The sequence below is a fragment of the Panthera tigris genome, chromosome B3 (genome assembly GCF_018350195.1).
Source record: "Panthera tigris isolate Pti1 chromosome B3, P.tigris_Pti1_mat1.1, whole genome shotgun sequence".
NCBI lineage: Eukaryota > Metazoa > Chordata > Mammalia > Carnivora > Felidae > Panthera > Panthera tigris.
The window spans coordinates 143008972-143024379 of record NC_056665.1 but is presented as its reverse complement, the minus strand read 5'-3'; the positions used below and the strand labels follow the sequence as shown (position 1 = coordinate 143024379).

Genomic DNA, 15408 nt, shown 5'->3' with positions numbered 1-15408 from the left:
CCCTAGTTCTCTCTGGAGCTCAGGGCAAGGAGAGTTGGGAACAAGAATGCTACAGACCGGTCTCAGCAACAAAAGGGCCACACAGCGGCCACCGCAGGAGAGGACTCTTACGAGGAGTAAAAACCTCTGCTGAGGCTGGGGTCACGGCAGGGTGAAGGAACACACACGTCGCCCCGAGGGGCCCGTCTCTCAGAGGGAAGCAGGTGGCACCCGATTTCACACGAGTGCCTGTCTTCCTTGCACACGAATCCCGCCAAAGTCAGGCGGAAATAAGCAGTCACCTGTGACTTGGCCTCTTTGGCGGAGTCGGAAAACACATTTACGTTAGAAATCCTCAGTGTTTCGTGACTTAAAAAAAACCTAAATGATGCGGGACATTAAGACCCCCCCAAAGGAGCCGCCGTAGACCCCCCCAGCCCAGGACAGATGGGGAGACCTCCAGATACAGGTCGGTGAGCAGACAGTGCCCTGCTGGGGATGCGCCCTAAAAAAGAAGCTATTGAATCGGTTCCTCAAAAAGGCAGATTTGAGATACAGAGCCAAAGCTTGAAAGACCCGACTGCTTTCATGGCGGAAACGGGAAGCAGGATGTTTCGTCCACTGGGTTATTACCTTTTGTCGTTGCTGTTGCAGACAGCGAGCAGAGACTAGGACTTAGACAAGACGCCCTCTCTCTCAAGTGAGAATCAAGTCCCGAGGCCCCGCTTTTCAGCTCTGAGACATTAGCTCGTGAAGCATTTTCCTTTTGGAGACGCTGCATCGGGGACTGCTGCACGCAGACAGGACTCACGGGGCTCGGGTCACACATGGTTTCAACGGGGAGATGGTCAACACAGCGCCCAGAACGCCACATTCCCCGCAGGTGCAGCCCAGGGCGCTTACGGCGTCGCCTGCCTGGGACACAGCAGAGAGCGGCCCAGAGGAGGAAACGCGTCACGTAAGAAAACTCAGGAGAAGCTCAGGAAAAGGGAAACGAGAGCAATTTCTGTTTCGGAAGGCACACCTGTGACAGCACAGCAGCGAAACGAGGCCACGTTTGTCATACAGCCAACCCGCTCTTTTTCGTTTGTAACGTGAAAGCTTGATGCGGTTTCCCAGGAGATTATTTCTATGTTCCAGGCGACACAGCTAAAAATCAGCCTTTCTGATTGGTTTCGGGTGTGGGTTTGGGGTGCGCGTGTGGTGGGGTGTCTGGCGATCCTGACCGGGACGCCCGGCTGGCTGCCCTTCGCACGGGGCCGTCAGGTAGGGCCCCTCCACCTCCACCTCCACCGGCCCCGGATCTGGGCTTTCACGGTGTTGTGGAACAAACGTCAGTATTCCAGCCTCACGTTCAACATCCCTTCTGTTCCAGCAGGTGGACAGGGCAGTTCTGTGGCAGAGCACAGAATCGGTCGTGTCAGGGAAAGGCCGTGGGGGTAGCTCCAGGGCGGAAGGAAGGCCTCACTTAACGTCATTCGGCTTTCCTGAGGCGTAAGTCTCTCGAATGTGGTTTTATCAAAGGGAACACGATTGATACATTACATCAACACACACTTTTAGCTTCGTGATCACGTGCTGTTTTTTATGAGATGTCAGAGCGCCACGAATCCCGCACAACCGACTTAGTAAACGATTTACGCCCGCCTCTGGCCCAAGGAAACAGATGGCTTGGAACCTAGCTTCACCTCAACGAGCCTTTTAGGATTTTGAGGGTACCGAGGGGTTCTTGTCAGGTACAAGCTTTTCTGGGAGCCTGAGGACCGCCAGCGGGCTGTTACTGTGGTGGAGAGGCGCACAGACGATCTTCAGGAAAGTGGCCCCGTGACCAGGGGGCCCGCCCGTGAGGCAGTGCTCCAGTCACCCAGACCAGCGTGCGTAACACCAAAGACCACACAACCCAGAACCCCCAGCCGCCCTCGGAGCCCCAGGGCGGGTGCCGTGCGGGCCACCGCATCGCCTGCTCCGGGAGACACGCCGCGTGCGCGCACCTGCCAGAGCGCGCTGGAACCTTCTAGCAAGGACGGGAGAGAGGGTTAGTTGCTAACACGCAGACGTCAGGCAATTTTTAACGATTAAAAGGCTCAGCGTATAGGAACCTAGTTTTAGGAAAGAGGACACGGACATCGTACTTCATCGACTTCAAATCTATGTTCCTTTCTTTTGGACTGACTTCGATATTAAAAAGAAAGGGACATATCGTTTTAGCTACAGCATCTATGACGTTGGTGAGGAGAAAGCAAATCATAATCTTGGCCCAAAATAGACGTTGTATCCTGGCTTTCTTTTTACCACAGTATATTGGTTAAGATTTAGATCTTATTGAAAAAGCAGAGGAAAAAAAGGTCAATTCTGTGGTAAAAATTTGGTGGGGCAAAATAAGTTACTTGTACGAAAGTTGAGAAGTATTTTTATTGCAGACATTTCCACATACAAGGTTAGTGAAGCCGACCCCCTCCCTGCCCATGATGCAGCCACATTCCTAGCTCATAAAAACATTCAAGAGATACCCTAGACGTTTTCACGTTACTCTTTTTAGTACCTGGGGGTTTGCTTTGGCTAGATTTTCTATTTTAACCCACGCTTCTTCTCGTTCTTTCATTTTTAGCTTCTCTCTGAAAAATAGTAAAATGTCATTGGCATTAGAGAGAGGGATCACATTCAAGAGAGGAAACAATGACAAGGCCAGCAACACAATCACCTGCTTCCCTCTGTCACTTTCTGGTTTCTACTCCACATTCTTCACAGTGGTGATCACAATATAGGTTAACACGGAAAACGAAATGCAAAACACAAGCCAGACTTAGGGGAGAAGATTTAACAACTAGATGTGCTAGAATTTTAACACGTTGAGGCATGTGGGTTCTTAGGAAGACTTATACGAGTACATCTCAGGTCTCTGTCCTTCCTGGTTTCGCTGCTTCTCCAGAAGACCTATATAATTTTGAAGAAAAGCTCACAGAGCCATGAAAGGTGAGACCGTTCCACAGTGTAAAGGCACTGAGGTTAAGAGCCGATGTCCCAACAAGGGCGGCTTTAAAAAGGAACGGTCTTCAGACCTGGTTCCTGTCAGATTCCCCCACCAGTGAGTCACATGACCTTTGGCGAATCACTTAACCACCTGGACCCAACTTTTTTTTTTTTTTTTTTAAATCTGGAAAACGTGCTGCAAGATCCTTTTCAGAAAGCTAAGATACTTGCCCTCTGAAGAGCCGGCGGCGCATCTGAACACCGCGCTCAGCCGGGAGGGGGCCCGGAAAACGGCCTGTGCACGTGTGCCCGTGCGCCTTCCCTGCTCTGCGGACCCTCACCTCACACCCTGCACACGCCGTCCTCCTGTGTGTTTTGCTGTCTTCCCTCTCCACACTACGCACGAGGGCACGGACTTTTATTTCGTGCCCTGTTGTGTTGCCGGAGCCTAAAACAGGGCCTGGTGTGCAGGTAAACATGTACATACTGTCTACAGAATGAATGCGACGGCTGTTCGTAAATATCCTGTAATTTGAACTACACTCGTTCAACGTTTCTCTGTCTTAGCCAGCTTCTAGTGGCAGAGAAGCAAAGAATAAAGTCTGCCCAGAGCCCACGCCGGACTCTGACACCCTTCAAGCGTGAGAGTGGGGCCGTGGCTCTGTGAAGGACACAGGCCACGCTCCAGAAGGGGCCCGATAAAGCTCTGTTGACACAGGCGCTTGCTCTCTCGCAGAAATCTGATGGGACAGAATCCAAATTCCTGCCTTGTGAACCTAAAAAATCACTATACCTCACAGCCTTTACGTGTTCCCGAGAAAAGCAAAAATTCTGAAAGTTAGGTCCGCACACACATTTTGCAGAGACAACTGAACTGGCAGCACGGGGCGGGGGGAGGGGAGCGGGGGACAGAGGAGTTCTCTGAAGATGAGCTAACACGACACATTTTCATTTGTTTTCCAAGTATGAGAGACTTGACTTTGCTTTAGAGACCTGATGAGCTTTTCCGGACAAACAACGGAAGAGGTCTATGCAGGACTGAGGAAAAAGCCCTCAAGGGAGCAGCTTTGGAAGGGGGCAACTTACTTCAGCTTCTCCGCCTTGAACTGCTGGGTACAGTCGTCAAACAGTTTCTGGTTCATCTCCATGAAGAGCTTCAGTGCGTTGTAGATCAGGCCGTGTATTGTCCTGTAAGCAGAACTTCCCGTTCAGGCTCCGAACACACCACCCGTCCCTCCACCCCTCCCCGCCTCGCCCTGCGCGGCCACAGCCCTCCTCCTCCCCGCTCGGCCCGACGGCTCCCAGGCCTCCCAGCCCGTGCGGCGGCCACTCGGCCCCTCACGGAGCACCCGGCCCCGAGGCCTCTCGGTGCGGTGTCCTGGCTGACGGCGGCGAAAAACCACCTTCCTTGGAAACAGAATAAAAAAATGTTGAAACTTGAAAAAATACAGTTCAGGAGCGTCTAGGTGGCTCCGTCGGTTAAGCGTCCGACTCTTCAGCTCGGCTCAGGTCCTGATCTCACCGTGTGTGAGTTTGAGCCCCGTGTCGGGCTCTGTGCTGGCAGCAGGGGCCTGCTTGGATTTTCTCTCTCTGTCCCTCCCCCACTCACGCCCTTTCTCTCTTAGAAACAAACATTTGGGAATGTATACGTAATTAAAACCCACTGGGATGTGTCGGGGACAATAACGGAAACCCTTTATTTCCTATAAACATCAGTTTCCTTTTAATCTTATTAATTAAGAACAGAAAAGTTTTTAATCATGCCAAAACAGAGCTCTGGAAGACAGGATATAAAATTACCATAGGATAGCTTAATGGCACTTAACTTCCCGGCTCTGACACCCACGAGAGGGGGGAGGCCCCGCTGCTCTGAGACCCAGTGGGGTCCGAAGAGGACGCCAGTCCCCCTCGCCATCAGATGACAGCCACACCGCGGTGAGGTCAGCAGAACTGCCCTGGGACACCTGGGAGGCTGTTAGTTAAGCGTCCGACTTCCTTTGGCTCAGGTCATGATCTCACAGTTTGTGGGTTCGAGCCCCACATCGGGCCCTGTGCTGGCAGCTCAGAGCCTGGAGCCTGTTTCAGAGTCTGTGTCTCCCTCTCTCTCTGCCCCTCCCCTGCTTGTGCTTTCTCTCTCTCTCTCAAAAATAATTAAAAAAAAGAAAAATTAAGACCAAAAAACCTCCCCAAACCAAGAACTGCCCAGCAGAGCCTGGTCAACCCACAGCGTCGTGAGCAACGGCAGAAAACCTTAAGCCTCAAACCGTGACTGCTGCTGCTGCTGCTGCTTTTGTGGTTGTTGCACGATTCACAGCTACTTCTTAACTCACTTCATGATACCCAACTCGCATTTGGAAACACCTGAAATAACCCTTCTTTCTTTGCAACCGGCAGGGCTTTGCAGCCGGTCAGCGGTCACTGCTGACTCTCCTGTCACACTAAATGACACACAGGGACGAGGGCTACGCTCCGTCACCTGCTGAGCGCAATGAGAAATGCACGTTACGTAGAAAAGGTTGCTGAAAGTCGATATACTGAGGCGGGGTCTGCTGGGCCGCACACACCCAGGACCCGGTGGCTGGGGCTGCGACCCCTACAGCCGCGTGCCCACGGCGAACGCTCACCGGATACCTGTTAGGTGCCTGGGACCCTACATCTATCAGCCTCACCTCCACGAACTTCCAAGGAGGTGACGGTGGCTGCAAGTGCTTTCTGCACGTGAGCACTGATTTTCGTGATGAATCAACACAAACCACCGAGGCGGATGCCAACATTCTCTATTTCTCAGATGAGGAAACTGTGGCCGAGCGAGAGGGGGCGAGGACGTGAGCCGGGACGGTGGGAGGGTGTGCGCGAGACCCTGCGAGCCGGACCGCCAGCTCGCGAGTGTGGCCCGACCGCCACCGGCCACCGCCCCGAGTCCCGCTCTCCTCGCCTGTAAACAAGGGGGCGGCACTGGGTATGGAGGCTCTGCCCCCTGCTTTCGGATCTGATTGAACGACTATCGTATAGAAAAAGGGCAGAAAGGAGAGAAGGAGGTGACAGCAAAGCCCTGGGGCCCGTAGTCACGTAAATGGTAAGTGACACGAGCACCAGTCGGGAACCCGCACTGACTGTTCCCTTCAAGGTGTCAGAAGACCGCTGCCCAGTGTCTCTATCCTTGCTAAAGGGGCAGGACAAGGGAGAGAGAAGCAAATCCGAGACTCCCGAGGTTGTGTTTCTAGTCCCTGCTTGGCCCTTGCACAGGCGGGGGGCTCGTGCTCTCTTGGAGGGGTCCCCAGAGAGTGTGGCCGAGGCTCGGGGTGGCCCCCGTGCTCCCGCGGGGACTGCGCCCCGTGAGGCTTCGCGGCCGCCTTCAGCTCCTTGGGAGGGGTCCCTACGGCGAGGCCAGGAAGGCGCTGCCCCGACAAACCTGCCTCCGTGTTGGCGTGAAACGGGGGCGAGGAGGCGAAGACAAGGCCACAGATACAGTCCCGTTCCTACTTCACTGTGAGCCCAACAGACAGACAAACAAACAAATCTACGTTTTGGTTTTTAACTGCTATCTCAGACTTAGATTTCGATCCCAATTGGGCTGAGGCATCAGCAAGATTTGCAGAGTTTCCCAGGGCCCCGCGGGCGGCAGCCGGCTCGCTCACTTGTTCCAGTGGGTCTTGGAGTTGCGGTACAAGGACGGGAACATGATGGGAAGGATCTTGGCCGCGTTGTCGCTGATTAGACTCATGATGTACTCATTGTTCCAGTAATACAGCGCTCGCTCCGCCACCTGGAAGACGGAGGGCACAGCTGTTGTGACCATGGCGACAAACATCCAGCAATGCCCTCCCCACGACTCTGTGAACAGGCAACGAATTACACTGGGTTAGAGAATCATCTCCACAAACCCCAAATGCTCCAGACCGTAACCCTGAAGAGCCCTCAACCAAAGGGAGAGGACTTCTTGTACAGCAGGAAGACGGTCGCTCTTTCCTCCACTCACTCAACACACACTTACGCCGGACCCTGGGCTACCGCTGAGGACCCGGGTCAACCTCCTTCCTTCCTCATGCCTTCCGCCCACCCCCACCCAGCGCGGGGCTCTGAGGTGCCAGCAGTGAGCAGGGGGAGTGGAGCTTCCGTTCTCGGGGGGAAGGCCAATGAGGGGAGAATGAATTTACTAGAAGGGGTACGTCGGGGGGCACGCAGCAGCTAGGAAGGGGACATGTGTGGGGCAGAATGCATCCCCAGGAGGGCCCTGATGGAGGAAGGCAGGTGTCACGTGGTGTGGGCGGGGGGGTGGGTGCGGTGGCTGGAGGAGGGCCAGGAGGAGCCCAGCAGGGACAGCCAGTGAGCAAGGGCACGGGAACAGGGCGGGCATGTGGCCCCCCGTGGGCGGGGCCGCCTTGCTCACGGTGAGCTGGTGTTACAGGCCAGTACGTCCAATGGAGGCAGACAGGCTAAGCACGGGCCCCGAGGACGACCTCGGAATGAGGCCCGGAAGGCTGCACAAGGGGCCGAGGAAAGCAGGATGCGACTGGGGTGCCCCTCAAACAGGATTGGGTGGGGGACAAAAGTCAGAACGTGTGTGTGTTGGAAACAAAGCGCTTGTGGGGGCCGAGTTTTATGTCACCTACAAGTGCCCACCCCTCAGCTGTGGACGCAGGGTTTTAAGCATTTGGGGCACACTGAACATAAAGACAGGTTCACAGAGGGGCCAGGACTAATCACTCCTGGCGAGAAACATGTTTTCAGGGAGGGGGTCGAGATGCTGGGGTGCGTTTGACAGAATTAAGGTCCTAGCATCTTATTCTGAGGTACAGCTAGGCTGGCAGTTTACCTCCCAATTACACGAGAAGCCAAGTATGACCTGCGATACCCCGAAGCCTGTCACCTCCGACGCGGACGTGGACACGAGGCCCTTCCCCCCGCCCTGCGTACCTGGAAGTGTGGGCTGGACACACACTTGGCCAGCTGCCGGAAGAGGGGTTCCATGACCTTCACAAATTCCGATGGTTCGATTACGTCTAAGATCTCTTCTAACTCATTTAAGAACATGACTTCTTTCGGACTGTGCGTCTTTGGCCAGTATTTGAGAAGGGCCATCACCACCTACCGAAGAGACAACACACGGCGTGACGTCCGTGATGCCCGGCATCTGTGAGTTAAGAGTTCTGTTTTTCATGAGGGTGCCCCCCCCCCGCAAGCAGAGCATCACAAGAAGGTGCTGCTCTGTTCCTTCCAGAAGGAACAGCAATTCAGTAAATTAGCACTTTTTTTTTTTTTTTAATAATTAGAGAAACAGGTCAAACTTATTTGCTTAAGAAATGCAACTTTAATTTCTGTGACCCTCTCTCTTGGACCGCCACGGGAGTAGGTCCTTTTAGGAATAAAAAGGTTAAAAAACAAGCAGTTAGGAGGGTTGAGAGAGAAAGAACGATGGAGAAACAGGGAGCATATGAGCTCGTGTATTCGTTCGGTGCACAAGCGGCCAGTTCTGAGAGTGCTGGCGACACACATGTGTATGCACAATCCGTTTATCTCCAATCGATCTTTCACGCGTATTTATATGTAAACGTATGTACTACGTGTGTACACGTGGTGTTTCGACTGTCCTAACTAAACTGTGCTAAAATGTATCAAAGGAGAGAGACATGGAGTAAGTTGATGCTGTTACCAGCTCACGCCATGCAGGGCTACGGAGGGACCTGGGGTCGGGCCCTGCTGTCCCCTGTGTGCGTGACCAGTGACCTCGGGCCGGTAACTGCCTCCAGGCCGCGAGGACCTTGCATCTGAGTGCTGGCCTGCGGACAGCACGGCAGCGCGGCCTCAGATGGGACCCCGCCAGGGAGCATCTGTGCGGCCCGCCCCCTCGAGGCACGTTGAGCCGGATGGTGGCAGCTTCCTCGTTTGCGGGGACTGGACCTTGTGTTCCTTGCCCAAGTCAGACGGGTAGAAGGAGTTTCTGTGGGGCAACCTTTCTTCACCTCCCTCCTTTAGTTTCCAAATTTCCTCCTGCAACCACACCAGTAAAGATCGTCCACCCAAAATATCAGATTTGGCTTGGTGAGGATTAAGAATACGTATTTCTAGAGGCGAGCCACCTTAATTCTAAAATAGTACAAGGACCCACAACATTTGCACACAAGTACACGTGCACGCTTGCCCATGTACGGCAGCAACCGGTCACTCTCAAGCAGCCCTTTGCCGGTCACGGCCATTTCGGGAACCGCTGTCCCAGCCCCCACCATCAGGACGGCCGTGAAAATCACTGCGAACGTCAGCCCGTCCGGGGCGGCTGGTGGCTTCCACTGGCTGTGCAGACACCCCTGCAGAGCTCGGCAGGCCAGCTGCTCGCTACCGTGGCTAAAAACACGGCGGGCCTTCGAACAACGTCCGGCTAGGACAGCTCTGTTAATGCTTTTGGCATTCAGGCTCCTGGATAATCTTTTATGGTATTACATTTTATAAAACCCCCAAATTTATAAGAAAGTCCTCCTAGTTCTGAAGTCTGATCTAAACATTTACAGCATGATGGTCTCTAAAAATAATTCCTTAAAAAAAAAAAAAAATCGATGATTTAATGATTTTTTTCTCCTACTTTTTGCTCAAAATCACTCAGTGAACATTTACTGAGCACCTGCTATCTACCAGCAGTCGGGGAGCCACTGTTAAGAACACGGCAGGTGTCAATCACTTCGCAAAGCCACTCTTCCTTGACATTTGTCAAGTGGAGCTTTATTAGGAAAAATACAGTGATACGCGGGACACAGAACACACCTGGTTTAGCTACTCAATGTCTCTGGAAAAGGTGCTGTTTCTGGAATCAGAGCCCCACGCTGGACCTACTTTTCACACTACCGGGAACAACCTATGGCTGGTACCCATGGCTTTGGAGCCTGGCAGCGCTTTGGCGAAGAGGGGCCTGCCTGGGAACGCTGATCTAGGCAAAAGCGGCTCTCTGCACGTCACGCGCTGAACTTTCCTTTGGAAACTCAACAGGCTGCCGCTCTCCGGACAGGGCTGGGGAGGGCAGGCGAGCCCGGGCGTGCACGCTAGTGGCTCTGGCCTGGTGCCTGGGGAGCCCCCTCCCCTGAATACCAGGGAAAAAGAGTTCCCGCCAGACCCTGTAGTAAAAGCCGAGTAGCCTAAAGCAACAGGTGCGTGAAAACGATTTTACTTCTGTCCACGATCTGCCGAGCTCCCGTTCTTACAACAGTGTACGTGTTCAACGTGCCCAGAAAGCTCTTCAGCACCGTACACAGTTTACAAGTAGAAAGATTAATTACAGACCTTAAATGGGAGCAACACAGGTCTTTTAAACGTATCATACTTTAAACATTCCTGACCTTGGCCGCACTAGCTTCAGGGGCGCCTTGGGTCCAGGACCCTGAGACCCATGTGTGTGCCGTGTCCTTCTTAGTGCATATTACTTTTTCCAGCAACGGTTCTCACCCTTCATTTTTTTTAATGTTTATTCTTTTTTGACAGAGAAAGAGAGCACAAACAGGGGAAGGGGCAGAGAAAGGAGGAGACACCGGATCTGAAGCAGGCTCCATGCTGTCAGCACAGAGCCCGACACGGGGCTTGAACTCACCAACTGTGAGACCATGATCTGAGCTGAAGTCGGACGCTCAACTGACTAAGCCACCCAGGCACCCCTGGTTCTCACCCTTTAGTTTGGAGACGTCCTTCAAACTCAGAGGAACTGAGCACAGGGCACCACCGGAAAAGAGGCTTTATCCCTGGTGCTTCCCAAGTTCTCTCTCAAGGCAGATACCCTAGTCTAAGTGGGGAAAACACTCCTGGTTTGACACTGAAGTCTGGTAAGTTTGATGCCTTTCCTTGGGCGCTTCCAGAATCCCAGAGCTGGGGCGGAGGCGTGCGGGGGCCCCGGGAAGGGGAGTTGGGCAGGCGTTGGGGGGTGATGTCAAGGGCTTTTCCTGAGTTGGTGGGTGACACATGGTGTCCACGTTTGGAGTTTAGAAGCTCAGAAAAAGCAGAGATCAGGAGCCCGTGTAACTTGCAAACAGAGCATTAAGGATTCCTCGTGCATTTCCACTATAAAACACAGCCTCATGGGACCACTGTGAAAGACGGCCAAGGGGACAGAGAAGATGCCGGAATGATGACATTTGCCTTTTTTATTCCACCAGTAACTTTGAAAAGAATATTCAAACACTGAAACTGGCACTCAGTACTTCTTACTTTTGTTACTCAACGATAAAAAACCACCAGTTAATAAAAAATGGGCGGTGGATCTAAAGACGTTTGTCCAAGACCCACGGGCGGCCAACAGGCGCTTGAAGAGATGCCCAACGTCTCCAGTCAAGAGGGGAATGCAAGTCAAAAAGCCACCGAGAGACGCCACCATGCACTCATTAGGTGCTAGAATAAAAGAAGGGACAACAAGTGACGACGGAGAAAGTGGGACCCTGAAACCCACGGCCACGTTCACAGCCACACGGCTCGCATTATCGCAAGGGATGGAAGCAAGCCTGGCGTCCACGGACAGAGGAGCAGACGAACACCACACAAGGGAGAAAGGGAGAGTGCACGGCCACACCTGGGGATGGAGTTCCGACACAGGCACGGCCTGCACGAGCCCTGAGGACGTCCTACGCGATGCCACCCATCTGAGGTGCCCCGAGGAGGCAAACTTGTAGAGACAGAGGCAGGTGAGAGGTCACCAGGGGGCGGGCAGGGGGGAAGCGGGAGTCGGTGTCCGGGGGGGGAGGGGAGGGGGGGGACAGAGTTTCTGGCTGGGGCAATGTGATGACAAAGTTCTGGGAACAGTGGTGACAGCTGTGTGGCCCTGGGATGTAATTAATGCCCCTCGTGCACTGAAAATGGCAAATTTCATGTTGTATATGCTTCACCACGATTACAATAATCGATAGCATAATATACCAAAAAGCCACTGAATGATACACTTTAAGTGGGTGAATTGTATGGCATGTGAATTATGTCTCGATAAAGCTGTTAAAAAAAGCACATTCAAATGCTCAGCCTGGCACCCAACACACTCAACTTTGTTAATCTGGGCCACAACCGCTTTTCATTTCTAAGAAAGATCACACGCCAAGAAATTGGGAGATCTGAGCGCTCAGTGGCAGCAACCTGTCACAGTCGACTCAGCGAACACGAGTCGCTACCCTCGAAGGCGGAAGAACTTCTCAGGCCGTAAGGCCCTTTGGCACAAGCGTTTCGAGAACTCACTGCGGGTGGTCTGACCGAAGCCGGTTACGAGCGTGGTCAGACCAAGAGCTCACACAGGCCGGCACCCGACCCAGCGACCACGACCACTCAAGCGTGTCGCGTTCGAAAGAGTCAAGCCCCGCACAGAGAGGACGGCAATCTGATCGCGTACAATAATCACCGCAGTAACGGAACTTGTAAGTAAAACGACGGCAGTCTGAGAGCACACGGCACGTGCAGGAAATCGGTGCGTCTGTCGGCAGTGTGACTTGAGGTGAAAAGCGGTCTGGACGGCTCTGTGGCCCGCGGTACCTACACTCAGGGAAGCCCGCACGTGACGCCACTGCCCGGCCGGGGAAGGTACTCACCGGTTCGGTGAGGGTGCTGTCCTTCTCTAAGAACTGCACGACGCAGTACGCCAGCTGGAAAGGAGGAGAGGAAGCGTCAACCCCGTGCTGTGACCCGGCAATGCCGCGTCTCCCGCTGCCACGTGCTGCCCCCGTCCCTCCAGGTGGCGCCCGCCGGGCGGGCACGGGCTCCCCTCCACAGGCCCTGCCGGGGCTCTGACGGGGACTGTCGGGGACCAGGTGCAGCAGAAAGCTAAAAAAATCAGGAGACAGCCTTCTGGACTAACACCAACAGGTAAGCCCGGGGTTGATGGGGATTTTTCTCGTGGTCTTCTTGGAGACTGTAATGAACAAGTGACCTAAGAGCTGGGAAAAACCAAATTAAAATCTGCTTCCATCTTCAACCTCTGAACTATTAATCCCTCTTCTATAGAACAGTTAACAGGGGGCGCCCGGGAGGCTCAGTGGGCTGAGTGTCTGATTCTTGGTTTCGGCTCCCGTCACGATCTCACGGTTCGTGAGTTCGAGCCCCGTGTCCGGCTCTGCACTGACAGTGTGGGGCCTGCTGGGGATTCTCCCTCTCTCTTTCTCTCTGCCCCTCCTTCACTGTTCCTTGCTCTCTCTCAAAAATAAATAAACTTAATTAAAAAAACAATCAACAGGACCACGATCTGGTTGGATATAAAGATACTATCATCAGTTAACAGCAAAGAGAAGAAAAAAAATGCCTCAAAGTAAAATACTTCCCAGGAAGCCGACGTCATTAGAATCAAGTCAAGAATAGGCTTTCTGTGATTCATCCCAAGCCGCTCCCAACGTGAGGGACAGAGGTGCCCACTGGCTGCCAGAGCCACTCAGAGCTGCCGGTGAACAGGCACGTGGCCTGTCCCCGAACCTCGGCACTTGTCTACGCAGGATTCACGGGGGGCAAAAGTGAAGGAAAAACCTCCTCTTCTGGCAAAGTGCAGCCAGCTAAGCAGGTATCAACACTTACTGACCGAATTTCCAGTGAAACTGTAAGTAGATTTCTGCAAACTGTAAAAAGCCCACAGCTTAGTTAAAAAACTCACATTTTCGTAGGCCATTTCACTGGCTGCAGAGAGATTTTTCCTTGAAGGAGCCAAATTTGATTGATTTATTTTTTAATGTTTATTTTTGAGACAGAGAGAGAGAGAGAGAGAGAGAGAGAGACAGAGCATGAGCTGGGGACGGACAGAGAGACTGAGACACAGAACCTGAAGCAGGCTCCGGGCTCCGAGCTGTCGGCACCGAGCCCGATGCGGGACTCGAACGCATGAACTGCGAGATCGTGACCTGAGCTGCAGTCGGACGCCCAACCGACTGAGCCACCCAGGCGCCCCCCTGTATCCTTTCAATTATCACCAGAAACGACATCTGCAAGGCGACGTGAGCGCACCCCCGGGGAACGGCTGGGGTTCTGTGTCCGAGCTCACTGCCGCTCACGTGGAGACACCCAGCTAGTGCACGCCCCCACCGACATAATGCTGCGGAGCACCCCTTACCTGTGGATGGTAGACGCTCAGAGATTTCACTTTGTGCAAAGGTAGCAACACCTTCAATAAGAAAATCTTGTGCTCTTCTTTTAGTGGTAAGGCAAAGCCATTAATTATGCTGCGAAAACAGAATGTATTCCAAGTCTGAATACTCACAAATTCCAGGTTAAAAAGCCTTGACTTTCAGCACAACTATCAGTAAGCGAAATGTAGGTTTCACAAAAGAGGCGGACATTAGCAGAAATTAAAAAGAAAATGAAATATCTTCCAAGAAGCATAGTCATTTTTATCTTCGTTAGTAACTAGGAGATAATTCTAAAATTCTGGTTTGCGGGGCGTTACCCAGAACAGGAGTCCCTGGGGGCGACACTGGCTTCTTTCGACAGGCCTGGAGGCCGGGCAGCTCAGGTGGGACTCCAGCTCCACAGCTGGCACCTTCCCTTGACCTTCACCCACCTTTAGGAAGTCACGCTTCCCCCGAGAAATTCGGGTTCATTACCCTAATGCTGACAGAAGTGAGTCTGTGTGTGCAGAACGGGAGCTGGTTAAGAATCAGCCAGAAAGCTGCTCCCTCCTGCAGAGAAAGGGGGTCTTGTGCCTAGTCTTTAAACTGAAGTTTTGGGGGCGCCTGGGTGGCTCAGTCGGTTAAGCGTCCGACTTCAGCTCAGGTCCTGATCTCGCAGTTCGTGAGTTCAAGCCCCGCGTCGGGCTCTGTGCTGACAGCTCAGAGCCTGGAGCCTGTTTCAGATTCTGTGTCTCCCTCTCTCTCTGACCCTCCCCTGTTCATGCTCTGTCTCTCTCTGTCTCAAAAATAAATAAACTTAAAAAAAAAAATAAACTGAAATTTTGGTCTCTGGTGTCAAGTAGCTTATCTACTGGTGCCCAGTTGGGCAAGCAGGCTTCGTTATTTACTATTTATCTGGTTTTATTATTAGGGAAGCACAGACACGTGGTAGGGCCACAGAGCAGTCAAGCGAGTTCTAGACTGTTCCGTGCCATCCAGGAGGCAGGGTCTGTCTAAAGAGGGCATTAGCGACAACCTGCTCCTTCACATGGGGGAGGCCCACAAGACCAAACAGCTCTTCCAGGGGGATAAAATCAGCGATCCCAGCTGCCGGGAGCGTGGAGGCCTGGGTGCAGGCTGTGCCCGGCCGCGCTGGACACTTCACACAGCGCGCCGTCCCCGCGACAGCCCTGTGAGGGGATCATCCCCCACCTTGCTAAGGAAACGGCAGCCGAGAGTGGTTAAGGGAGGTCGTACAACTAGGAAGGGCCCCTGGACCGCTCGCTACGCTCTCCTGAGCGAGAGAAACCCGCCCAGTGTGCTGATGCAGGTCAAAGCAGAATTCTCCACGAGGACTGACGGTTTTTTTCAAGTTAGATCTAAAATAGCGAGCACCGTCTTCTCAGTGCGACTGGAGCAC

At 53.2% G+C, this 15408-nt stretch overlaps 1 protein-coding gene across 8 annotated transcripts in view; it reads right to left on the bottom strand.

Moving 5' to 3' along the window:
- Positions 1-15408, bottom strand: part of PPP2R5C (protein phosphatase 2 regulatory subunit B'gamma) — a 127233-nt gene that overhangs the window by 10069 nt on the left and 101756 nt on the right. For 7 of the 8 annotated variants that reach the window (XM_042990563.1, XM_042990569.1, XM_042990564.1 and 4 more), the window contains 6 exons: positions 13994-14102; positions 12492-12545; positions 7867-8037; positions 6588-6715; positions 4036-4137; positions 2522-2594 (listed from right to left, as the gene is read on the bottom strand). In XM_042990563.1, coding sequence (XP_042846497.1) covers positions 2522-2594; positions 4036-4137; positions 6588-6715; positions 7867-8037; positions 12492-12545; positions 13994-14102 — 637 coding nt within the window. The remainder of the gene's footprint in view (positions 1-2521; positions 2595-4035; positions 4138-6587; positions 6716-7866; positions 8038-12491; positions 12546-13993; positions 14103-15408) is intronic. The other variant, XM_042990567.1, reaches the window with a different exon arrangement.